The sequence below is a fragment of the Marmota flaviventris genome, chromosome 1 (genome assembly GCF_047511675.1).
Source record: "Marmota flaviventris isolate mMarFla1 chromosome 1, mMarFla1.hap1, whole genome shotgun sequence".
NCBI classification, from domain to species: Eukaryota; Metazoa; Chordata; class Mammalia; order Rodentia; family Sciuridae; genus Marmota; species Marmota flaviventris.
In genome coordinates, this window is record NC_092498.1 from 166,579,463 (window position 1) to 166,606,226 (window position 26,764).

The window sequence follows — 26,764 nt, forward strand, 5'->3', positions numbered from 1 at the left end:
TAAAATGCAAATAACTATCACCTGATAATTGTATAGTAGAACTGGGTGCCAAAAGAATTGACCTTGAATGGGGAAACTAAAATAAGTGCTGTTTTCCAAACCAGAAGGGAAGAACGTTAGCTCACATAGAGTTGGACTCAGTTCAACTCAATAAATCTTGACTAAGGGCCTTCTATACCTACAGAATGTACTGTTCTAGGTAGGTGTTGGATCCAAATTGGGTCTTAAGAGCCAGTATCTTTGAATTTTTATGAAAATGAATGCAGAACACATGTGTATTTGTAGGTATAAATAATGATAAGTGTTTAGTGGAGAAGTTATAGTTGAATGATGGAAGCAGAGGTTAAATTTGGCCAATGGCATAATTATCTCCAGTTTCCCAGGAGCAAAGCCTCTAGATCTCCATGCATATCCTGAAACTCAGATTTTCCATGTTGTACAAATGGAGTCTAGGCTGCAATTCTAATCTTGAATGTCACTTTCTGTCTTCACAGCGTCTCGTGGAGGCTGCGGAAGAGGCACACCTGAAACACGAATTTGATGCAGACTTACAGGTAACTGACTATAGTTGGAGTTATGTGGCTTTGTGGGTTTCAACAATTGGAAGAGGCTTTGGGGAGGATGGTGTGGAGTCAGAATGAATGTGCCTCTGTCTCGGCAGGATAAGATAGCAATCCTCAACCACCTTCTACCAATGACAGTTACAGTGGGTGACGCCACACACTCACATGTATGTAAACAGATTGCCATGTGTAGGGAGTTAGGTCCATCAACTGACCGGAGTTCTCAATGACAAATTGATAAAATAGGGCAATATATCCAAATCCCACTTCCAGGTCTGCATTTTGGAATATAAGTGACTGAAAATGTTGTAATGGATCTGACTTAGTATTGGTTGTTAAAACTGAACATCACGTGTCAAAAGTTAAAGACTTTGCATACTTGGGACTTAAACATCTATTTAATAAATTTCTTGCACGAGATCTTGTATATGATCATGGAACACCTGTGTTTGGTTGAGAAGGATTTAGATGTTGATGTGTGTAGAAAACATGGTAAAAGGCAGCAAGTGATTGGATTGAAACTTAGAATTTTGTGGGGGTCCCTTCTGGAGGAACATTTTATCTGAATTGTCATTTTGAGTTTTATAGTCTTTTCTCTCTTCTTGAAAAACAGAAGGAACAAATCATAATCTTCTACTCTGCTGTTTTCTAGGATATATCGTTTTAGTGGCATGTGGTCACAATTAGGAAATAGTATTTATTTTGCTATGTTTTCATTAATATGGAAAATATAAAGCCAGACATAAAATTTTAAGCACAACAAGATGGCAATCCAAGGCTGGCTCTTTCCCATGGATGCATCTCTTGTGTTATCACTTCCATCCATATTTTTTTCCTTATGGGTAAAAGAGTGCACACTCAAATGGGGGTAGTTGAGGAAAGTTTAATAGGAGGAATATATACAGATGTGTGGTCAGGTTGAGAGAAACAAGCAAATGATGGTATTGAGAGAAAGGAACAGGGATGGTGCCATACTCCAAAGCTAACCATACTTCTATGGAAGGGAGAAAGTAAGTGGTTTCCAGAACCCAGAGAATGTAGCTATAAGGCAAGGGTATTTGATAGAGGAGTATAGCTATTCATGGTGATCAGGCAGGGGTGGAATTTGTAGAGAAGAGACCCCAATAACCCTCTCCTGCTTTCTTATCTTTTGCCCAACATGGCAGAATCCAACTGATGTTGGAGTTGAGTCATTAAACTGGGTGGAGAAGTTGAAGAATAGGGGCCAACATTTTTCAACCTCACAATCTGGGGTCATTTTCAGTCACAACATCCAACACAGGAAAGAAATACAGCCAGAAGTGCAGACAGGCATACAAGGTTGTAGGGGGATATGAAGAAGCCCCAAGGACTGTTGGCAACATTGAGAGAAAAGTAAGAAGCAACTGCAGCTCTTTGAGCAAAGATATAAGAGAAGGGGCAGAGGACAGAACGGAGAACGTAACAAGAACCTGGTCTTCTTCCCTCTATCCTCACATAGTGTCCCCATGAAGACCTGGTGGCTGTTTGCTGGCCACCTCTTGACATTACTGAGTTGGGGACCAAGACATCACCATATGAGTGGGACATTCTTGATGGAAACCATAATGGAGACAAAGCGACTCTGAATATCTCCAGATGTGATGATCTGGAAATATACAATGTCACGTATGTGGAATTCTTGCCCCAAATATGTAGCCTGAATATCATCACGATAAAACATCAGATAACTCCAGATGGAGGAACACTCTGCTAAGTAACTGGCTCCACTCATCTTTAAAAATGTCAAGGTTGAGAAAGTCATCATTGAGGATTCGTTCCAAATGAAGGGATGTACAGTGCGTGACCACTGAGTGCAGCATGGGATCCCGGGCTGGATCTTGAGCCAAAAAGGAAGATTTGAATATGTTCCGGCCTTAGATAATAATTTTGTGTTCATGTTGAATTGCCTGATTTTGGACCTTGTACTGAGATTAATGTGTTAGAGTATATCATGGTCCTTTTTTTTTTTTTTTGGACCAAGTGTTTGAATCCATTGATCCAATAGGAAGAAAAGAATTTACAGGAGCAAGAAATATTGCTGAAGTCAAGACTGTTTTTTAAAATCTGATATTTATGGCTCTGGTCTTTATAGTCAGTTTTACTCTGAAATCAATTTTCTACTAAGTATAGCAGAGCTTGGCCTAGGCGGGTGGTGTGACTGGCTTGATTGACTTTAGGGGATTATTTATCCTTTAGCAGAAGAAAAATGTCCAAGGGTTTAGTTCAGCTACTATAAAGATATCATTTTTTTGTCCATCTGAAGCTATTATTATTATCATTATTATTTATTTTTGGTATTGGGGATTGAATGCAGGGATGCTTGACCACTGAGCCACATCCCAGCTCTTTTTTATTTTTTTATTTTGAGGCAGGGCCTCACCAAGTTGCTTAGGGCCTTATTAAGTTGCTGAGTCTGGCCTCAGACTTGTGATCCTCTTGCCTCAGCCTCCCAAGTTGCTGGGATTTCAGGCATGTGCCACCACTCCTGGCTTGAAGCTATCACTATTTCTAGGAATGTTCTGGTTTCCTACTATGGAAACTTTACAATAAAATTCTGGCATTACATAGCTGATTCCCCTTATCAAGTGTGGTACTATAACACAAATGCAGCTTTGGGGTCTTTCTCTCAAGGAAAAAAAAATGATACCAAGAACACAATTCTTTAGTTTTTGTTCTCCTGTGAACAGGAAGGGGTAGTCTGATATGTCCTCCTTAGTCACCCTTTCTGTATTTGAGCAGAAGAATATTGGAGGGTACCACTGTGATCTGAACACAACAGTAGATGTTGAAATAACCCATCATATTACAGAGCATCGCTCATTATCTAGACCTCAGACCTAGGTGACATCTCTGGGTTGGAGTCCACACTGTGCACTTTGCAGGAAACCTATAAAAGAGAGGCCCTTCTTTGATAAGACAGATGTGCATGGAAGATCCCATCCCTGCTTAGATGAAGGCTCCGAAGCTGCTGAAGCTTCTATGCTATTAAGTGCAAGTCTGTTAACAGCCAGGGTGTGAGGCCGGCTGCCATTACTGAGGTAGCAGGCTTGAGCTCCGGCTCTGCGTTTATTGCTATGATGGTCCATTAGAGCTGATCAATTGTTAATCTGGGCTCTGCTGACCTCTCAGCAACCTCTGCCAGAGGATTGTTTTTATCAAAAAATTTCAGACTACCATCTGCTCACCATGAAATATTGCTGAGGAGGACCCTGCTCTGTGAGCTGGTGAAGAATAGAGGGAGCTGGAGGTCTGTTTTCCTACAGGGAGAGAAAAAAAAAAAAAAAAAAAAGAAGGGTTTTTGTGAAATGTCCTAAACCAAATAGCTAAAAGTTCCAGAGGTCTTAGTTTCCTTGTGCTCCAAACAGAAAAGACATGATGTATCTGTACCTTCTCTTGCTGTAGATCAAAATCTTCACATAATTCCAATGTTCATGTGCTTTAAAAATGAAGAATTTGTTTTCTATCTGTATAATCATCAAAAGCTATCCAACCCTCAAAGTTATGCCTCCTTTATTCTGAGGATTTTATTTTACATTTAAATGCCTCTCACAGTCTTTTCAGAGATTTCTCTTTTCACCATGGGCTTTTGGCCTTGACATCTGCAGTCCCTCTCTAAGGCCCTTAATTATGGCATTTGATTGTTCTTTTTAAAAACTATATTGGGACAAGGGGCAAAGTGCAGTCTCTGATAGGTAATATATAAAGAAACCAAAATGTTAGTCCTCTATAGAAACCAGGTCTGCCTTGTCTTCAATGGCTGGGTAACTTCCTTGTGGACATCAGTGTCCGTTTGGCCCTTTGGCTTGTCCCTATTTGTGGTGGCCTATGAGTTCTAAATTGGCCTTCTCTTACTTTCGTTTTTATTCCCTGCTTTAGTTTTTATTTAAGGGGACAATTTTCAGTCATGACTGACTGATGTTCAGAGGCCTTGTTAAAACAACGCTTCCCTTTTTCAAATTTTTATCCTGTGAATTAATATAGGTTTTTATTAAAAGACTGATAATTATAATGAAAATAGTTTTTAAAAAACGATCTCGTTACCATATGTGATTATTTTAGTGTTTTTACCTTCATTATTTAGATAGAAAAATCCCTTTCAGGAGAGGAGTGAGGGGGGCCTTGCCTTGAATACCTCACCTATTGATAATTCTCTGAAAACTAGATTTATACATCTAGAAAATTCAGAAAGCATGTCTTCCTCCACTTACAGTTTCTTTCTGAGTTTTTCTACTGGCAAGCGAAGGAGAAGAAAAAAAAGTCCTTTTGACAGTTTACTAAAAACCTGCTTATCTTTGAACCACAAACATATTTTTTTTGAAAGCTGTCTCAAATAAGTGCCAATTGCACAGAGCTGGTGCACAGAGGGAAAAAAATGTGGTTTAGAATTGTGTATCTTGCAGAAGCTTTTTCCATTACCAAGTTTTCTATAATAATTTTTTCTTTGTTGTTTTGTAAGTAATAGGAAAAAAATAATAAAAAGCCTGGTGACATTCAGAGGGATGACAAGCATGAGAGTCACAAAGACCCGAGGTGGGGACACAATACAGTGTCCTGCAGTCCCCTCCTGTCCTTACCACGCTGCAGGGGCCTGTCTTATAGACTCGGTGGTCTGATTTCAAACTGGGGGTGAGGGCTTTGGAGTGGAAGGGATGCAGAGACCCTGAGATAGCACAACAACTAATCACTGCCTGTGGCCCTGGGAACTCTGGGTGAAGGAGACCCAGGCAAGGAGAAAAGGGGTGGCTTAGGAGTCCAGCATCCACTTTAGAACTTCCAACATCATCCACTGGGTGTGTGTGGGAGGGTGGGGGTAGAGATTGGAGGAAAGGATTAGAAAGGACAGTGGAACAGCAAACAGTAGAGCAGGGTCCATCCCTCATCCTGACAGGACAGCGGTTTCCCTGCTGCAAAGTGAAGTTCTTGCCCTGGGGAAAAACTGTATGTCATAAACAAGAGGGAAGGAAGGCTTCAGCAGAAGTGCTTCCTGAGCAGAGGAAATAACTGCCCTCTAGGGGGTTTCCCTGCGTGCTGGCCAAGCCTGGATTCATCATTCCTTTCCACTTCGACTGAGCAAGGATTGAGCTCTTTGCTGGGGTGCAGGGTGGGAAAAGGGCCAAGGAAGACCCAGGCCCAGAATAGAAATGGTGTTTTTCATCCAGGTAGCTAATTGGCTTCTGTGCAGTCATCTAGAAAGATAGAGAGGTCCTGTGCCCTGGTTTAAAAAAAAAAAAAAAAAAGAAAGAAATGGGAACTTCACATTCCAAATTAAAATCAGCCCAGTTCTCCCACCCTGATCTGATGAAAGCATGTCCATTGTTTTGTTTTTTGTTTTTTCTTTTTTTCTTTTTATCAGCTTAGCAGGGAGTCACAGTTAATCTTCAGCACTTTGAGATCTTCCATTAGGTGTTTCTTAGTCAGGACTTGCCCCATGTCTTCAATTCACAAGTCTGATATGTAAGCAGTTCCCAAGAAATCTTTAAGTGTGAGCATTTTAAAATCAGTCATTTCTCAGTTGTTACCCACACACACACACCCTAGGGAAATATGCACACGCACGCACACACACACACACACACACACACTGTTGGTTTTGTGTATTTGACGTGGACTGTCACCTGGAACAAGGCCAGTGTTGTGAGTTTAAGCCTTGTGTTCATCAGTTCTTTGGTGTTCCCATGTTGTGTTCCTGACCCTCAGTGCTCATCATAGGCAAGTAGGAGAAAGGGCACTGGGTGGAACCTCAGCTTGATTGAACAGAGACGGCTTTGGTCTGGAGATCTGGAAATTTAGGCTCTAGTAGTTCCAATCCCAGCTGCAACATTTATGTGTTCGAGGATCTTCTGCTGGGGCTTCTTTGCTCATCCATAAAAGGATATGCTTGTAATATCTAGATGATACCTAATTCCTCATCTATATCACAGATGCTGAGATTCATTTGATCAACAGTTATCAGCTGCCTCCTGCTCGTCAGGCTCTGTGCCATGGTCAAGGCCATGAGCTAGACAGGTAGTCACTGCCTTTGCTCTCATGGAACTTATCATCTAATGAGAATGCCAGATGCTGAAGACATGATGACATATTGTTAAATTTCAATCATGATAAGTGACATGAAAGAGAAATAAGGGGATTATCATAGTGCAGGACGAGAGACCTCACCTGGTCTGGGAGTTCAGAACACCTTGGAGCAAATCTCCAAAGTGGAGATTTGAGTGGAAAGTCTAGGTTTACCTCCGAAATAGCTAGAAGAAATCTCTCCAAACATAAAGAACCCATAATATCTTTCTTTTCCACAAATAAAAACCTAATATTTTTAAAAATCTGTTTTCCACAAAATGATATTTCTTATTTCTGAACTCTTTTTTAAAAAATTATGTGAGGTCATGGTTTGGGGAGCTCCTGTACTAGGTCTGAACAGACCAGACCAAACCAAAATGGAGTCACTCATGCTATATGCTATATGCTCAAACTGTAGCATTAAGGAAGCAGAGAGATCCAAAAGCAGACCACTTTTTCAAAACAAAACAAAACAAACAAACAAAAAACCCCATGAGATTCCAGCCTACTTGAGTTCTTGAGTTCTTATTATCAGGAAACTCTTTTGCTTTAATCCTTACAAAAATATGTCTGTAGGAACCTGATGTTAACCAATCAGATTTCCCTTCCTATTGTTCTGTTTCCTGTTTCTCGTCATACAAACCCCCAGTTACCCTTTCCCCATAGAATCTCTCATTTTGTTTTGTAGAACAGAGGCTGCTTCAATTCATGAATTGCAAATAAAAACCAATTAGCTTGATAACTAAATTTATTGTAATTTTGTCTTTTGACAACTCTAATGACACTTTCTTTTTGCCTCTTTAATGATGCTTATCACTTCCTATCCTGTTAATTTTATTCATATAAGTGTGCATTTGTTGCTTAATTTAACATTTATGCAGAACTCAGGGTATGGTAAGTCCTGTTCTAAGTTATGAGACACTCAAGAACTAAGAGGCAGGTTGACAGACAGCTACCATAAAATATGGAGAGGAGCCAGCCAGTTAAAATACAGTGTGAAGGCCAGGTGCAGTGGCACATGCCTGCAATCCCAGTGGCCCATCAGGCAAGGAAGGAGGATTGTAAATTCAAAGCCAGCCTCAGCAATTTAGCAAGATCCTAAGCAACATAGCAAGGCCCTGTTTCTAAATAAAATGTAAAAAAAGGGCTGCGGGGACGTGGCTCAGTGGTAAAGTGCCTGTAGGTTCAATCCCCAGTACCAGAAGAAAAAAAGAAAGAAAGAAAGAAACAAACAAACAAACAAACAAACAAAATCCCACAAAAAAACATACTGAGTTTAGCGAGTGTAGGACTGAGTGTTCAATACTTATTCATTCATTTATTTTCCCAACAAATGTTCATGGAACACTTTCTATTCCAGCTATTGTGTTAATTATGGGATAGAAGAATCCAAATGCAACAGAAAACAAAAAGAGCCAGGAATTTAGCCCTTATTGACATATAATTACCCAGACTATTGCCTGGTGACAATTGTGATGAGCCCTATTTTTAATTTTATTATGCAAAATTTGCATGTGGTGCAATGCATACATCTTAAAACTTCCTAATTTTGACTTTATGTGGCAAGTTTCTTTCTTCCCCCTTTACAGTTGTTTCAGTCAGTTTTCTTTTACTGCTGTGACCAAAAGACCTGACAAGAACGATTTTGAGCAGGTAAAGTTTATTTGGGGCTCATAGTTTTAGAGGTCTCAGTCTATACATGGTCAACTTCACTCCTTGTGGCGGAACATCACGGTGGAAGGTGTAATGGGAGAAAGCAGCTCAGGACATTGAACCAGGAAGCAGAGAGTATGAGAGAACTCCCTTCAATGCAGACAAAATACAAACCCTAGAGGCTCACCCTCAGTGACCCACCTCCTCCAGCCACATCCTACCTGCCTACAGTTACCAACCAGTTAGTCCACTAATCCCCTATCAGGAAATTAATGCACTGATAAAGTTAAGACTCTCCTATCCCAATCATTTCACCTATAAACCTTCTTGCATTGTCTCACACATGAGCTTTTGGGGGACACTTCCTATCTAGACCATAACAGCATTTAACTGCCATCTGCCTCTACAGGAGATAACCGTTCTAATTTTTTTACATTAGATCACTTATATATATATATATTCTTGAACTTTATTTAAAAAGATAACAATATAGGACATATTCTTTTGGGTTTGGTTTCTTTCCTTGAACACAATGTCTGACATTTGTCCACAACATTGCATGTATTTCTTCTTCTTTTTTAATACAAACTTTGCGTATTGTTTGTCTCCCTTTGAATAGTATTTTCCCTTCATTCCTCTTACCTCTAATTTTAATATATTCTGCCTTCATTGTCTTTCACTTCAGAGGATTTTCTAATGGAAGCCTCTTTAACAGGTGATGTTAAAATCTCCAAATTGTGAATTAGCTTCTTTCTTTCTTTAGTTCTGATGGATTTTTGTTCACATGCTTTGAAGCTCTCTATTGTAATACATTTAGGATTGTTTTGTCTTCTTGGTGAAAGGAACATCTTTAAAAAATATTCTTATTTATGTTATTATTCTTTGTTATATAGCACATCTGCTTTTTTAATTTTATTACTTTATTTTTTATTTATTTTCTTTATATGGTACTAAGGATCAAACCCAGTGGCTCACACATGCTAGGCAAGTGCTCTACCACTGAGCCCCAGCCGCAGGCCCACACCTGCTCTTTTAAAAAATATTTTTAGTTGTAGATGGACACAATACCTTTATTTTATTTATTTATTTTATGTGGTGCTGAGGATCGAATCCAGTGCCTCACACATACGAGGCAAGTGCTCTACCACCTGCACACCAGCTTTTTACATAGTTTATTTTTTTTCTTGTACATTTAATATCTTTGTCTTTAAGTCACAGTGGTGTAGAATATATTTGGCTTTTGCTTTTTTTGTTTTATTATCAGTCCAACAACCTCTGCCTGAGATTTGTCCACAACATTGCATGGATTTCTTTTTCATTTTTAATGCAGACTTTGCATATTGTTTGTCTACCTTTGAATAATATTTTCCCTGCATTCCTCTCCCCTCCAATTTTGAATGGTTTAGTTGGTTTATATTTGATATAATATTTGATGTAATTGTGTTTGTCTTATTATTTTTTTCTCTCTGCCTTTTGTTCCTTTTCTTCCCTATCTTCTTTTGGGTTAATTGAATATATTTTTGTGTATCATTTAGTTTCTCTGTTGGCTTTTTTTAAAAAAATATTCTTTTTCTTAATACATTTTATTTTTCTATTTATTTTTATGTGGTGCTGAGGATCGAACCCAGGGCCTCACACATACGAGGCGAGCACTGTACCACTGAGCCACAACCCCAGCCCCTCTCTGTTGGCTTTTAATCTACATTAATTTTTTTTTTTTTTTTTTTTTACTGCTTGCTTTGCTTTAGAGGTTACATTCAGCATTCTTAAGTGTAGAGTGTTTCTAGAGTTAATTAAGTAGGTGAGCTACCACTTTACTAAAATGTGAGACCTTTACAACAGTGTAATTCCACCTACCACCATCCTTTGTGGCATTATCAGTGGATTTTACTGATACAGTAAAATACATTATCAGTGTATTTTTATATGTGTTATATATCTCAGAAGAAAATAGCATTGTTGGGTTTTTTTTTGTGTGTATGTGTATATGTGTGTTTTGTTTTAAACAGCTCTCTTCTAATGAAATTAATGTCAGAAGAAAAGATGGTAATGTGCTCACTTTCTTGCTCTTTCTGGTACTTTTCATTCCTTTCTATGAATTTGAATTTCCATCTGTTATCATTCTCTTTAGCCTGAAGAACCTCTTAGTGTTTTCTGTTTGTCTTGTCTTATTTTACATTGCAGGTCTGATTGCATAATCTTATTTCAGCTTTTGTTTATCTAAAGTATCTTTATTTTTATTCTGTGTTTGAAGGATAATCTTACTGGACATGGAATTTTGAGTTGACAGCTTAAATTTTCTTACAACACTTTAAAGAGATAGTTCCATTCTCTTCTGATCTTCAATGCTTCTGATGAAATTTTGGCAAGCATTAGTATCTTTGTTCCTTTGCATACAGTGAGTCATTTTTCTCTGCTGCTTTTAAGATTTGATTTTCAGTATACTACACTGCGTGGTGCATCAAGGACATTCCTAGATGTATTGGTCTTTGTATTTATTCTGCTTAGAGTTTGCAGAATAATCTGACTATATTATTTATTTAGAATTTTACCTCCCTTGTTTCCTTTACTTTTTCAACTTAAATACCATCTTTGTTAGACTGCTTAACATGATCATCATAACTTTTTGTTGTTATTTCCAACCTATAATTTATATATAAATTAATTTTCTCTTTTGTAGTCTCTACCTTGCCAATAAACGTTCCCAGTGAATATTTTATTTCATATATGAGATGTTTAGCTTCAGGATTTTTGTTGTTGTTGTTGTTATTGTTAAATTCTTTTTTTTAAAGTTTCCATTTCTCTGCTAAAATTCCCATCGATTTACTAATTATTTTCTATGTTTTTTTTTTTTTTTCTGGTACTGTGAATTGAACCAAAATGCACTTAACCACTGAACCACATCCTCAGCCCTTTTTATTTTTATTTTTTTGATTTGGAGACAGGGTTTCACTTTTCCATGGTTTAAGTTTTTGAAAATATCTACAATAGCTATTTTGAATTCTTTCTCTGATAATTCCATATGGGCCATTTATATTTCTTTTGGCTCTTTTTTTTCTTTTTAAGTTAACTTTTTTTTTTTTTTTTTTTTTGCCTCTTCACACATCTAGTAATTTCTTATTATCTGCTGGGCATTGTGATGATGTGTTTCACTGGTTTTTACAAACATCCTTCTTGCAGCTTAATATCATTCCATCCATATAGGAGGTGTTCTAAATATATTGAACCAATTTAATTTGTATGAGGAAATGGTTATTAAAGAGTTGAAAAGCAGAGAGTGATATGCCGTACCTAGCAGAGCAGCCTCCCATGATTTGATCTTTTACATTCTAACATTATATAACCAGTGAGAAACAACCTTGTCTGCTTTGTTCTTAAGAACTACAGAATGCCAGCTTCCATTTAAAAAAAAAAAAAGGAAAAGTGAATTTTAGAATGTGATAGACTCTTGCTTATCAAAAACCTACAATTTGTACCATTTAATTATGTTAGTACCTCTTCCTATTCTAAATTTAGATAAAGATGTTATATTGACAAGTTTAAAGACAGAAAGCGAAACTTTGAAGCTGTGACACTTGATCTGGTTTTGTTCAAACAATCATTTTATCATTCAGAGGGAAATTTGCTCCTTTCAAACTTACCTTTAATTTGCTTGTGCAATGTTTCCGCATCAGTGAACCTCTTTTAATTTTGCTACTTATGTGTTTAGAAATCATGGGTCTTTTTATTATTATTTAAATCTCTAACTGCATCAATAATGAACCATCTGAGCTGGGCATGGTGGCACACGCCTGTAATCTCAGCAATTCAAGAGGCTGAGGTAGGAGGATAGTGAGTTCAAAGCCAGCTTCAGCAACTTATTGAGGCCCTAAGTAACTCAGTGAGACCCTGTCTGTAAATAAAATATATTTTTTCAAAAAAGGGCTAGGGTGTGACTCAGTGGTTAAGCACCCCTGAGTTCAATCCCCAGTACCAAAAAGAAAAAAAAAAAAAAAAGAATGAACAACCTGGTAAAACTCCATTGTCCTGATCTTATGCAAACATTCTTTTTTCTATCATGACTGTGCATGCCTTAATTTGTGGGTTACAGTGATAATGGCCTGAGAAAGCATCTTTCCTTCCAGAGTATTTGGTTCTTTTGTAATTCCTTTTTGCTCTTAGGCTTTCTCAGTTGGACCTTCTCAATCCTGGGGATGTTTATTTTTTAAACAAATATTTGTTTAAAGCTCATTTGTTTGAAATCATGTATTTTAAACACAAGAATACATCACCAGTTCAAACTTTATTAAACATTCAAATTCTTTTAAAGTTCAGTTTTATTGCTTCCACATTCACAGTGTGATTGTGATGTTTCAGATGTCAGGCAGCATGTAAGGGGGACATTTGGGGATACCAGGGCCTTCTTGGCATATCTCTCACCATGTGAGAGAAATACTTTGTAGTTCTGCTCATCATAATTCAGAGTCTCTTAGAACATTTCCAGAAACTTTAGTGTCTCTCATTAAGATGGCTGACAGCAGAGGTCCTTGGCAGACCTCCCCAAATTACCTCACAATCTTTCTCCAGCAAATTCTTTGGCATTAACAGGAATGCCCTTAGGTTGCTGATTTTTCACCCAGGATCTTGTGGTCCTAGGACTTGCCAACTGCTATTGAATTTTTAAAGTAAATCTTGAATCTGGTGGCAGTCCAGAAGGTAGAAAACTTAGAAGAAATTTTTCCAGTCCCAGTAAAGTCTGTGATTAAAACAGTCACCTATACACAGATAAATTCATTCTCATCTTTTATACTTTCAGATTACTTTGTGATGGAGGGTTTCATAATTTACATAGCTCCAAGCATAGGCTTTTGTTATGGTAATCCTAATTTATTCATATTAAAAATCTTCTATGACTAATGACTTAAGATTATTTCTCTTTGTTGGTTCATACTAACGGAATACAGTAACCATGATAAGAGTAATAGACACCCTTATCAGAAATATCTCAAGTACAGGCAGTGGCATAATAATAAGAGATTATTTCATTAATCATATTCCCTGTAAGCCTTATGAGATAGGAATTCTCTATTTTACTTATGGAGAAACTGAAGATTGAGAAGCCAACTGATGGACTGCGGTTATATAACAATAGGTAGTAAAGGCAAAATTCACACCCAAGCCTGTTTGGCTCCAAAGACTGATATGATACATTGCTTCATAGGAGCACAGGTTGTAACATTTTGTCCTTAACTTGCACTAGACAACATTTTACAAGGAAATAAATTTAAGACAAATTTTATCATGGATTATTTGAACGATCTATTGAATGGTACCATCTCATTCCCTTCTCTTCATGGAACCTCCGATAAGATTTTTTTTTTTCCATTTGTTTTCTGTCTCCTCCAGCAAAATTCAAGTTCCATGAGAACGGGCACCTGGAGTCTATAGGATGTCCACAAATATTTGTTAGAATTAGTTGCCATCCATCATGGTGATACAATTACTAAAGGTCACAGCTGATTGGTCATCACCAGAGATGTGAATTGTTGTTACTTCATGAACTTGTCATCTGTTTATTTCAATTAGAAAAAAGGCAATTATTCAAAGTCAGCCTCAGCAAATTAGCTGAGGCCCCATGAAATTTGGCAAAAAAAAAAAGACCCTGTCTCAAGATAAAAAATAAAAAGGGCTGGGGATGTGGCTCAGTGGTTAAGTGCCCCTGGGTTCAATCTGCAGTCACTCCCCCACCCCGTCCCCCACCAAAGAAAGAAAGAATGAAAAGGATAATTCTTTCTTAAAATTACTACTCATGGCTTAACCAGAGGTGATTGATTCAATTATTGCTGAAAGATTCAAATACATTTTCATATACTAATGGCAGCCTTTTAATGAAACAAGTTTTTTGTTACTTTAATAAATTCATGTGATGGTTAATATTTCTCATCCAAATGATACTTATCTGTCACTTGATATGCAGTTACAAACATTGACTATACTAATTAATCGTAAGCAAGATAATTAATATTTAATGAATATTATATTAACTGCATATTTATCAGGTTATTTTACTAAACAGTTCTGTGCTTATAGAGAAAACATTTTTAAAAATTGAAGGGAAAACTTGGTGTTACAACTCAGGGCTCCTCTGCTGGGCAGGTTCCCACCCACCATCCAGAGCTACAGACATAGTATGTTTGGGGCAGATACTCGGGGGAGACACAATCAACTTTGCAGGACAGATGTTTCACAGGGAAAATATGTGATTTGAGATCATGCCGGAATTTTTCTGTCTACAAGAAAGTGACCATTTAACATTATCATCTTCTTACTATACCTTTAAATACCTTTAAATAAATAAATACCATGAGCCGCCTATCATGGAAACTCCCAGAGCTGAAATTTCACTTGTCCATTGCAAAATAAAACAACAACAAAACTTGGGAGTAGGGATAATAGAATAAAACAGCCTTCCTCATGCTGGTAGTCATTAATGAAGGGGAAAAAATTAATTTTCTCCCTAAAGGTATTCGTACTGGGGGCCCCTGAAGTTCTGTCAATCTACTATGTGAACTTGGGCAAGTCATATGTCCTTTCAAACTCACTTTATCCTAGGTAAAGAGGGGTTTGGGACTCATTTGATTTTCCTTCTTGATCTAAAATTAAATTTGTAAAGTTGTGATTTTTTTTTTAATATGAAAAGAAGAGCAACTGTTTTTCTCTAGGGTGTGAGTTTATTCTTTCAGGAAATTCAGCAACTTCTAGAGATGTAGAGTTATCCTAAAGGATAATCTCTGAGAAAAGATTCCTCTCTCTAGTCTCCCACCCACACAAATAGATACAGATTTCCTATTTTAAAACAGAAACAGGAATTTCAAGGAATGTTTACTTGATTAGGCCATACGCAGCCCCCTTATAAATAATTTTATTTTATATTTAAAAGGGTTCTTCTAAGTGATTTTAAAAAACACTTTCGGGGGTATTTATCAGAACTTAACTGGAACTGAAATGACTTGTTCTATTCTATACCTTAGTTTGCTGTACAGCTGGATATTCAAAACCAAATTAACCTTTGCTTTGACTTGTTTGGAAATGATTATGCTGTGTATATGAATGTCTTCATAATTTATACTTCTTCCTCAAAGGCATCAGTGGCTGAGAACTTACACAATCCGCATGAAAAAAAAAAAAGATTTTTTTTTCCCCTAGAATTTAAAGCCTTTCGTCATCTCATTTCTGCTTGGGATTGGTGGAAATGTAGCGGTCACTCTGATTGAGAGGAGGAAGACTAGGGAGGGGGAGAGATGACAGCTTCATAGCAATATTTTCTGAAATCCGGGCCAAGAGCAACCATGAGCCACAAACAGCTTTTGTCTGGTTAAAATGTTTCTTTGATCATAAGAAAATAAAAGAGGATACATTGTGTGTGCTTATGTTCGCTGGTTAACATTCTGGATGAAGCAGTTATTACTGTTGGTAGAAGGTCTTCTGAAGACAAAAAAACATAGATTTGAATCCTGTTTTTTCTTTTCTTCTCTTCCCAGCAGGGAGCCCCATGGCATGTTTTGTAGCTTCATGGCATCTTAAATTTCTCCATTGGTATAATTAGGGTGATGCTTTTCTCCCGATAGGGTGTTAGGCTTCTTGGGGCTCGTTGATATGCATAATGTCTGGTGCAGAAGATGATCCCAGTTTGGGGGAACTGTTCTAATTATTCTGATGATTATTCTGACCAAGATCCTTGAAATGCAAAGAAGTTGATTGCATTTATAATGGTGTGTGTCTTCTCTCCCTCCTTTGTGTTCTGTGATCTCTGTAAGACAGGGACCACATCTGTTCTCCAGCCCTGCCATCCTAGCGTAGGCATAGAGCTGGCACTCAATGAAAACTTGAAGAAGGGCACAGTTGACTGAAGGAAATGAAGGGTCTTCTCAAGAGTCAGATACCTATTAGGAAGAGGGTTAAAAACACTCTTTGCTGAAGATAAAACATTGATGATGCTCCTAGCAGAAATTGGCAGTGACTTCTGCAGCAAGAGGGCTGCCCAGGCTCAGAGGCAGAGCCACTTGAAGCCCTTCTGGGACAATGGTGGATCACAGGATCAGGTGTCTTTTATCTACAGAAGTACTGTGTTCAAATTATTGTTGGCCATACCTGTACCCTCCTGGGCGTGTGTGACAGGTGGCAAAAGGCCCCAAGAGATGAAGGCAGATATAGCAAAGACCTGGAACCATTTCCATCAGCCAGTTTGGAAGCATCAGGGTAGCTAGTCCTTTTGTTACAGAGCTGAGGCCTTCTGAGAAACTGAGGCACCACAAAGACCCCCTCTTCAAATCCTGATTCTTGTCACCAAGTCAGAAAGATTTCAGACATGTCACTTAGAGTAATAGGAATGAGTTTATTGAAGGGTTAGGAAAAAGGGAAAGGGATGCTGTCAAGGAAGAGAGTGGGTGTGCTCAGAGAGGAGAGGGACAATGTGACTCTCCTGCACTCCAGTTTGATTGGGGATCCCAGAGAAGTTTCTGGAGAGTCCTGCCCAGGTCTACCTCTTGACTTTTGACTGACAGCAGCATGACATCAGATTTTCAAGTCTCCACTGTCATGGCAACTTTAAGCCACCATGGCCCATGCTGACTGGTTCTAATTGGAATCTTAACTGTACATTCATACAGATTTTATGGTTAGGAGAAATTATTCTTATCTCCCAGAGTTTCAAGATCTGGCCATAAAAGTCTCCTCCTTCAGGCTAATGTTGGTTCCTCCTATCAATATTATTTTGGGCCTGCATCTCTCCTTCAGTGAACAAGTAAGTGGTTTGCTGAGGAATGTGACATATCCTGTTTGCTGAGGCCAGGCAGGGCTGCAGGTAAATTGCTTCTTGGAAAAGAAAGCACGTGGGGGTCAGCACCATGGGCCCATTTGATAGAACTACTCTCTTAACCTCATGTTCCCACCATTTAGATTTGTCTATTCCCAAGCACTTCTACTTTGTTTGCTTCATGTTATAAACAGGCTTCTTTATATATCAGAAGAGAAACATGAACGAGAGAATGTTTCTAGTACATATTTTATATTCCCTTTCCAAAGTCACTAGTGCCTTTAAGGGAAATCTCTCCTGTAATTGCTTAAGTATTCTGTCTTCAGTATTAAATATTAGCCATTTATTATATTCTAGACTTCTTTTTGGCTCTGCATGTCAAAGTTTTCTGGGAATTTCTGAATTAAAAGTGACACTTAGCTGTAGGGCAGGTGGTCTGGGAACCTGCTTTCTTGTTTAAATTTCTGGAAGCACCTCCGTTCTCTTAGAAATATCTGAGCAGATACAGATGTCCAGAGCCTAGGACTTTATTCATTCAGTTTTCAAAGATGACCTTAACTATCAAATTCCAATAAGAAAACTTCTCCTTAGATTGGAGTCATATTGGGCTTTAGAGGTCTCATGTGCTCCAACCCCAACTTTGGGTTTTGACCTCGAATGTCAGTCACATCCTTAGCAGCAGGTGCACATGTTTGGTTCTTCCTCAGAGAAGAGTTAGAGGACCTTTGAGTAAGAATCATGAGGTGTGCCTTATGCCTTATCTTCAGACTATCCAGTGAGGTGGCATTTGAAGACTATGATCATTGAATTTAATCCTCATGCCAACCTGGACGGATAGGTACTCTTATTACCCTTACTTTATGAATGATGAAACTGACGTGATCCAGAGTCACTTGGGAAGAAGTGGCAGAACTTTCTTAGTTTTCATTCTAGGAATGGGGATTGACTAGGGCTTTCCAGGAAGCAACTTGATTCACAACTTGATTGTGAATAAATATTAACTTATCAGGTGATTCTTTGATCTGGTGTTGATTAGTGATTGGAAGTTGTATTGAATTCAGAAAACAAAAATAGAAAAGATTGACGTTGAATTCAATTGAGTCTTATGGGTGGGGTTTCTATATTTTTGCTCTGCTGGGTTACAGCATATCTCCCATAGTAGTTTGATGCTGTTGTTCCCATTTCCTGAAACCACCCTTTGCAATATGCTAATTGACGAGGTGCAGTAACTTCTTTGTGGATTGTGGGAACAAACATATCTATAATTGGCTGCTTTTCTAACCCAAGAGTTCTGGGTGCTTCCTATTACAGAAGACCAATTTTTCTGTAGGCAAACTGGTCTCTGTTTACTTGGATCTACCTGCAAAGGAAAGGTTCTAGAATATCTCCACTGACACTTTAGAAGCAGCTAGGGAGCCTACAACAACTGGAGATTTCAGGTGCAGTGAATCAGACACATGGTGCGCTCTCTCTCTCTCTCTCTCTTTCTCCTTTATTTTTCCTTCATCTATTATCTTTAAATATAATTGACTAAAAAGAAGAGGCAGGGCAGGGGGACACCTGCACCTGAGCAGAAAAGTTCTGAAGGGTCACTTAAGAGTTATCTGCTGATGGGACCAGTTGTTGGTGTATACCCTTCCAATGTGACAGCCCTGGATTTGAAAGGTTCACCAAGACTCCTTGGGGTGGTGTTGCTGAACAGCTGTGGGCCTATTTGCAGTGAAGTAACCGGTGCCTGCTGCCTGGTTATCTTGTTGAGGGTTGGGAACCAAAGTGCACTGGTGATAAGGATTTAATGAATACATATGAGAAGTGGAGATGCAAGCCACTGAGCAGCATAGCGCCCTGGGCCACTTCCCTTTTCAGGATGGAGAGATATTTAAGAGAGTAAATTTCAGACCATCATGGATGAAAAGATTGCAAGGGGCTTTGGGAGGAGAGCTGTGTCCTTACTGGGTTTCCAACAGCAGGAGGGCGTTCCGCCCCACTGAGAGCCTTAGGAATTGCCTCTCGGGTTTTGTCCATTGTCTTTGTTTCTGTAATTCACTTATCGCCTTAAAAAATATGATTAGGCCTGCTCTGTGCTCATGATTGCACGCGGTAGAGAGGACGTGCTTCTAATTTATTCTTTCCTTCTAATTGTAGTGTGTGCATGTCAGGGTTCACTGGCTAGACAGAGAACCGAGCCCTGCTTTTGTAAAGCAGTTAATTGAACCTGGTAACGATTATTGTCAGCAATCCCCTGGGGCTGTGCTGATCCCTGTGCATCATCCCTTGTGGTCCTTTCCAGCATTTAGTGTGCTGAGACAGTGACAGTTTTTCAAAAGGCAATGGCAACAGCAAATTGGAGTTCCCGGTACTGCAGACCCCAATTGCAGTAATGTCAGTAATCTTTTCTGCATTCCTACCCATCTCTGGCACTAGGGACTTTTGAAAAGAATGTTTCTAGTTTGAAAATATTGAAGAATTTTATTTAATTCATTATTTGTTTATTTCTTTATTTATTTTGCAGTATGGGCATCAGACAAGGACTAGTACTTATAATACAGAAAGAACCCTTCCATATTCAAAACTAATATATTGAAATAAAAACTCCTCAGGATAAATCTACTGCAAAATCAATAGAAAAATAGATAAAAGATACGAAACAAACAGTCACTGGGCAGATGTGGAATTATGTGGATAAATAAAAAAATGCTTAATCACACTAGAAATCAGGGAAAAGTAAATTAAAGCTGCAAGATAAAATTTTTACCAATCAGCTGGAAATATAATAATGATGATGAGGATGACAATAATAGTAAATGGAAGTAAGGATCAGGGGGAATGGGAGTCTTACTGGAACAGCCACACTGCAGGTCAGTTTTGTAGAAGCTTGTAAAGCTGAAAAGTGCACAGCTGTCACGAATCAGCAGCTCCACATCTTGAAGTCTGCTTACAGAAACCCTAGCCCATGTACCTCAGAATGCAGCACTGTTTGATTTAGCAAAAATCAAACACTAGGCGCCTACTTGAGTGGGAAAGATCAAAGAGTTTGTGGCATATCCATGAAAGGAGATTCTAATCAGGAGCCCAAAGGAATGAAGCAGATTCACAGGTAATAGCAAGGACAGTGCCCAGCACATATAGATAATTTTCAAAAGGAGCATTTAGAATTAGTTGTACTATATGATATAATTCAAGTTTAAAAATGAAAATGAAGCTGGGTGTGCTTGTAATCTCACTGGCTTGGGAGGCTGAGGCAGGAGGATCTCAAGTTCAAAGCCAGCCTCAGCAACTTAGCGAGGCCCTAAGCAACTCAGCAAGACCCTGTCACTAAATAAAACATAAGAAGGGTTGGGGATGTGGCTCAGTGGTTGACTGTCCTTTGGTTCAACCACTAGTACCAAAATAATTTTTAAAAAATGAAACAATTCTACTATTTTTTGTGAGTATATTTTTCTATTATTACAAAGGAAAAAAAATAAGCTGTGGTGACATCTGGGGAGGGCTGGGGTTAGCAGCGGTGTCTAAAGGATATGAACCTTACCTGACATGCTTAGATTTCTAGAAGGAAATTAGTTGGAGGAATTAAATTAAATTATAAAAAAATAAAAAGTAATGAATTAGAAGGTAATTAATTATTCATTAGTGTCTGCAACTTGCTTGCTTCAGAGGGAAGGCAGAGATCAGAGCGCCTGGCAGAGGGTCTGGTGAACACTCCTTTCCATTCTCTTATTCAGTCTCAGGGTCCTACCTGCTCCAGGACTTCTGGGGGAAGATCGAGTGAGATCCTGTGTGCCCTCAGCCCAAGCACAGTGCCTGGCATAGAGCTGGTACCGGTAAAAATGTACGCTGAATTGGCACTGAACTTGGAGGTCACATGGCTAGTTTGTGACATTGGCTGTGGCTGTGTAACTGGTGTACAATCATCATCTGCCTGTGATCAGAGGTGCCCTCTGGCTTTTGCTTCTGGAGAATGGACTCTCTTCATAGCCCAGGATTTTAAATAAACCTCGGTTTGTCTTTCTACATGGAAAGTTGCTCAGCCTGTATGGAGCGGGGGCTTCCCATGCCCCAGCCTGTGGCTTTTCTCTGGAAAAACCTGGAGCATTAGGACCAGAATGTATCACCAATATATGCAGGTGCCTGGGCCCCACAGGCAGAAGGTCCCATGCTTGGTTTAAGACTGTGCTGTTACCATATTCAAATTCTTAATAATGTTTGAAAACAAGGCTCTAGTAAATTTCCATTTGCTAGACCCTATTGATTATGTAACTGGTCTTGGTTAGAGTGATTGGTGGGGCCTGCCCTGGGCCAGGCTGTGAGGGAGAGCCAAAGGCCCCTGGATCCTGGCTAGAGGGGGCGCCTCTGGCTCTACAAGAAGCAGAGGGATCTGAAGTGGACGTAATCCAAGGAGCTCTCTAGGACACCCAGGGCTTTCGTGTTTCTCAGAGCAGCCTGGGCAATCTGTTTGTGTTTTTGCCCTGAGGGCAGCAACCACTTCTTCCTGTTCATGGCTGTACATTAGCCGCATCTCCTGATGGGCTGTCTCTGTGAAGGAAGGCTTTACAACCTGGTTGCATGACTCTGGGAGATGAGTAGCCTTTCCTTCTATGGCTGGATGATCCTGGGCTGCATTTCTGTAAGAAATACAGAAGGAGCCAGGACCTGGGGTGGGCTCCACACCCTGAGGGTAGAGAGAGTGGCTGGGAGGCAGTGTCTACCACATCCCTGCAGCTTCTGGTCCACCACGCTCCATACTACTTGGATTTCTTCATGTTGCCTCTGCAGACCAATCCATCCTCTGCTCACGTCCCTGAATCTCTGCATCTTCGTGTCCCTGCATCCCCTTTTGTGCATTCCCCCATCCCTCACATCTCCATGTCCCTGCATCCCCTGTATCCCTTGCAGCACCTGTATCCCGTATCCTGGTATCTCTGCATCCCTGCATCTCCATCTCTGCATCCCATCTGTCTTGCTCACAGAGATGGCCTTAAGGATACAGGAAGAGGAAGAGAGGAACAACCCACAGCTGCTTCTTCTCCTCCTTCAAGTAGCCCCAGCCAACAACGGAACCTGGATTTAGAAGTTAGAAGGATCTAATTTCAAAGCCCAGGTGGTCATTTAACAGCTGGACAAATTGTTAGGCAAGTTCCTTAACTCCTCTGATCCATAGGTTAAGGACTGAATGAGAAAGACATTCAAAGCACCCATCTCCAAATTGTTTATGCACCTTTTCACTCTGCTGTTTCTCCCTCTGAATTTTCCACAGTATCGTGGTCATCCGCTTGCCCCCCACAGAACAGCCCTCATGAAAAAGCTCTGAGTGTATCCAAAGTGACTCAGGCAGAGGGGGTTGGGGTTCTCCTCCGAAATGTAGGTAAATGAACGTACTTACCTCTCCTTTGACTTCACTTCTGTGGGGTGGGGCAGGATCCCCTGATATTTTACTGAACTAACCTGGAGCTCTGAGCACCCTGAAGCACAGGTCCTTGGGACAGGGGGCAGTGGGAGGTGCCAGTCCCCTGTCCTTGATAAGCTCCTGTGTGTTAACCAACAGGAAGGGTCCCCTCAGTCAAGTTTTTGGGAGACCTCTTCAATGGGGGAATCTTGTTGCTTTTCTGCAGACCTAGATGTGATGGGACAGCTGGGCTCTTTAGCAGTTCAGATTTTATCAGCACAATTAGAATTAGCATATTCTGCTGGGTAGGGTGGCATAAATCTGTAATCCCAGTGATTTGGGAGGCTGAGGCAGGAGGAGCACAAGTTCAAAGCCAGCCTCAGCCACTTAGCAAGGCCCTAAGAAATTTAGGGAGACCCTGTCTTTAAATAAAATATAAATAAGGGCTACAGATGTGGCTTAGTGGAATAAATAAATTTGTCAACTGTCAAATTGGAATTCTTAAGCACCCCTGGGTTCAATACCTGATTTAAAAAAAAAAAATAGCCTATTCCTAGCCTAGAAGACAGAAATTAGTCACATGCAAGATACTTTAGAAATTGGGTGGTTTAATGAGTTGAGTGATTACTTTTGGTTGGATCTCTACACGTAAATCCTGCATGCTCTTTCAGAAAGATGTTGATCTCTGATTTATTGTAGGTAGGAGAAGAGGTGAGGGGCAACAGGAGATTGCTGGTAGATACATTTTTGTTTGTATTCTAAAGTTACAGGATGTTTGCAAAGTTTACTTCATATGCCAAACTCTTAATTAAAAGTGTGTTTATTTTTTAAGGCTGCCATAAGATATCAATAGTTCTAAAAGTTTCAAATTATTTTGGCGTTCTTCATCTTCACATCTTTGTTATAAACTGCACTTTACGGATCTGTCACAATATTTGCCTTTCACTCCTTTTAATGGGTTGGGATGTTTTGGAATCAATTACACAGTGCTTTTGTTTCTCACATTAAATGTTCCATGGTTTCTTCCCTTAAATATTTTGAATATTGAAAATAATTTCTTAGGTGACGTTAATTACGAGGCACCTCCCCGCTGAGCCATTCTTCCCTGGTGATATTAATGATAGTGTTTCAGCATTCCTGACTGGCTCTGTCATTAACCCATCATAAATACCAGCCCCAATTAGTGTGCAGAGTGAAATCGGTTGAGGAATGAAATCTATGTGCCGCCAGTGGAGAATGGGTGCTGTGTCTTTTCTTGAAGAATAAATAAATTTGTCAACTGTCAAATCAGAATTCTTAATAGTTTTCTGTATGTGAAAGTGCATGCTTTGATTTTTCTTTTCCATTTTACAAAATAATCTGTAACCACCTTTGATGGTGATGTCAGTTTGCAAAATCTTATTCTCTGATTTCTTTACATCCTGGTACATCAGAAAATTCTTTCTAGAATCAGATATTATGTTGCATGGCTTCCTGTTAATGGGTCTCCTTGGATCGTGTCTATGTTTATTCTTTCTTTACTGTGTTTTCTCTTCTTCTCCTTCTTTCCTGCCCTCTCTCTTCCTCACCATTTCTTCCTTTCATTTTAATCTGCGTCCCCTCTCCATGGGTGACACAGAATAAAAATCAGATGGAACTTGTTTATTTGGGTCTATGTTGTACCTAGCCCAGGATGAACTGGAAATACTTTCTGTGTGGTCATGTGGCATTTTGGAGTGCAAGAAAACCCTACAGATGCAGATGGTCAGTACATAGTTGTTGACTAATAAAATTATTCATAAAATAGGATTTTCAAAGTAGGTTAATAGAAAACAGTTTTTAAATTAGCAGACATCTTAGACACATGTACTTCCCCTTGAGCCTACCATCCAGAAAATAGCTATTCATTTGGATGTATATTGAAGGTTTCTTACATGCTGGGCATCATACATGTCGTGGGCTCCAAAATCATCATGGGACTCATGATTATTTATCTTCAAATCAAGATATGTTTAAAAGCGAAAGAGAAGCTCTTGATAATTTTTCTTGGACGGGAGCAGTTAGCCAGGACTACCCTAGTCAAATAGTAGAAATGCCAGATAAAATAGAAGACATCCAGTCAAATTAGAAATTTAAATCTGCCTCTGCATCCTGTGTCTTTATTTGCTGAATCTGGCAACCCTGTTTGTAGTCCTAAACACAGGAGGCCAAGCTCCCTGCTAGCCAGGAGCTTAAGATCTAGGGACTTGTCTCCAGGTTACTGCTCAAGGCTAATTATTTAACACATCACACCGATCAGGGAAGTAGGTGGTGCTTTTGCAAGTCACAATGGAAGATTAAAAGGTTAATAACCTCTCCCAGGCTAGACAGCTGGGACATGGGTGGGGGCAGAGAGAGTCAGAACCAGGATCCTAAACCCTTCTGCTTGCAAAGCCCTGGCTGTCACCCTCCACCCAACTGGCATTGTGGCAGCCAGGAGCTTCTTCTGCAGGTTTTTAAAAGATCCTTAACATTACTTCTCCACTGCTGGATTTTCCAGGCAGCAGGAGGCAACCAGCTGTTTTCACTGTATCAAACCCAAAACATGTCATGCAGAAAAAAAATGTCAAGTCATTTTGAAAAATGTCTGAAGCATAATGTGCTTGACAGGAGTGAAATAGCGTTGGCCATAGTCACGTAATTACTACCTCGGTGTTTGTTTACCGAGCAGCCCTTTCTTCTTCCACTAGAATTAAATCAATCTGAGCAACAACGCGACTTCATACAGCCTGGGTCTCAGCCCCTGCACCACTTAAACTTTTCTCTGGCCCTCTTTTAAGCGCCAACGTTGCCAGGTTGGCTAAGCGACTTCACGGTTTCTTCCATGATCATATCTTCAGACGAAAGTCAGCCGACTTGCTGAATTAACGTCAACGAAGGTCACCTCGTTTTTTTTTTTCCTGCCAACTATTAAGATTAAGATTGGGTGAGACCAGGAGGTCCCAGATCAGATTTGAATTGAAGCCATAATCTCTCCTTCCACTAGATGTCGCTGGTGATTCACACCAGTGCAGCCGGGAGCCCCTTTGTGGAAGTTTGAAAACGTCCTTAAAAATGTCAGGCAACTTAAAAATCTGGGACTTCCACGTACTTCTTCTTTTTTATACCTTTTACATTTTAATATCTTCTTTGTGTTCATCCAGAGAGGCCTTGTTTCTCCTCTTGCTGGTATCTTTCTAAATTAACAAAGAACAGGGACGGAACGTAACAAAGTCTTATTCAAACCATCTTACTCTTTGTGCGACTGTTTTCCCCAATATTTTGTGAAATTCCTCAGACTTCATTTCCTTGAAGAATTTGGTTAGTCTAGTTAATATTACTTATCTAGTTGGTGTAGATTTTCTATATCCAGTAAAGTTTGATTTTCCTTTTTACAGATTTAAGGTTGGCTTACTTTGAGAAAGGGGGAAAAATCTGTTTTTACCCTTTTACCTTTAACAATAGGAGGGATCGGATGCCTGTTGTGGTCCAAGCCACACTGGCTTAAAGACTCAACCTGGTGGGATGCTCTTGCAGGAAGATTGGATGGTGCAGTGTGGGGTTTCGAAGCCAGTCCTCTGCTGTGTACAGAATAAATTCTCACCAGGCTACGGCAACCAAATCAGAAAGACTAGCAGCTGCTATAGATTTCCACTTCTAATGAGCTACATTTTTTTCCCCCAGAGCATGGCTAATATGGGATGGGATCCTCAAATTTAAAAAGGAATGTTAAAAGGGAGTAAGGTTAGCTTTAATCAACTAAAAAAAAATCATAAAACTAATTTTCAGACAAGCTTGAGACCCACAGAAAGTAACGGCAAGCGATTTTTCCCTTCTTTCCTTCCTTCTTTTCTCCACCCCTTCCCTTCTTTCTTTTTTCCTTGTGAAAAAGAAGTCTTTTAGTTTTCAAAGAACAAGCCACCTGATTGGCACAGGGGTTTGGAAGAGCGTGGACAAGGGTCTCTGTATTAGAATGGGGAATTTGTTCTGGATCCTGTCCTCACAGGGGAGCCCTGAACAGCAGTGCTTCTGTAAGCGTGGTCTGTTCCACTGCAGTTGAGATTTCAGTAAGGGATGAGAGAATCATGGTTTTCCTTGGAGCTCCCATCACGTAGTCACCTGTATGGTGAGTGGCACTTTGCCAGACTCCACTCAGCTCCCATGCCTACCCTTGTCACCTTGCAATACAGAGCCCCTAAAATATAAAGTAACTGTCCTCACCATGGATTTTTTTTTCCTTGGGTATGGATAGCACATTGGCTTGAGATAATTTTTAAGTAGTCTTCTATGGATTTCATG

At 39.5% G+C, this 26,764-nt stretch overlaps 1 protein-coding gene across 1 annotated transcript in view; it reads left to right on the forward strand.

Annotated features, from left to right (window-relative positions):
• The window catches only part of Cacna2d3 (calcium voltage-gated channel auxiliary subunit alpha2delta 3), an 872,527-nt gene that overhangs the window by 263,432 nt on the left and 582,331 nt on the right, over positions 1 to 26,764 (forward strand). The window contains exon 4 of the mRNA XM_027947835.2: positions 495 to 554. Coding sequence (XP_027803636.1) covers positions 495 to 554 — 60 coding nt within the window. The remainder of the gene's footprint in view (positions 1 to 494; positions 555 to 26,764) is intronic.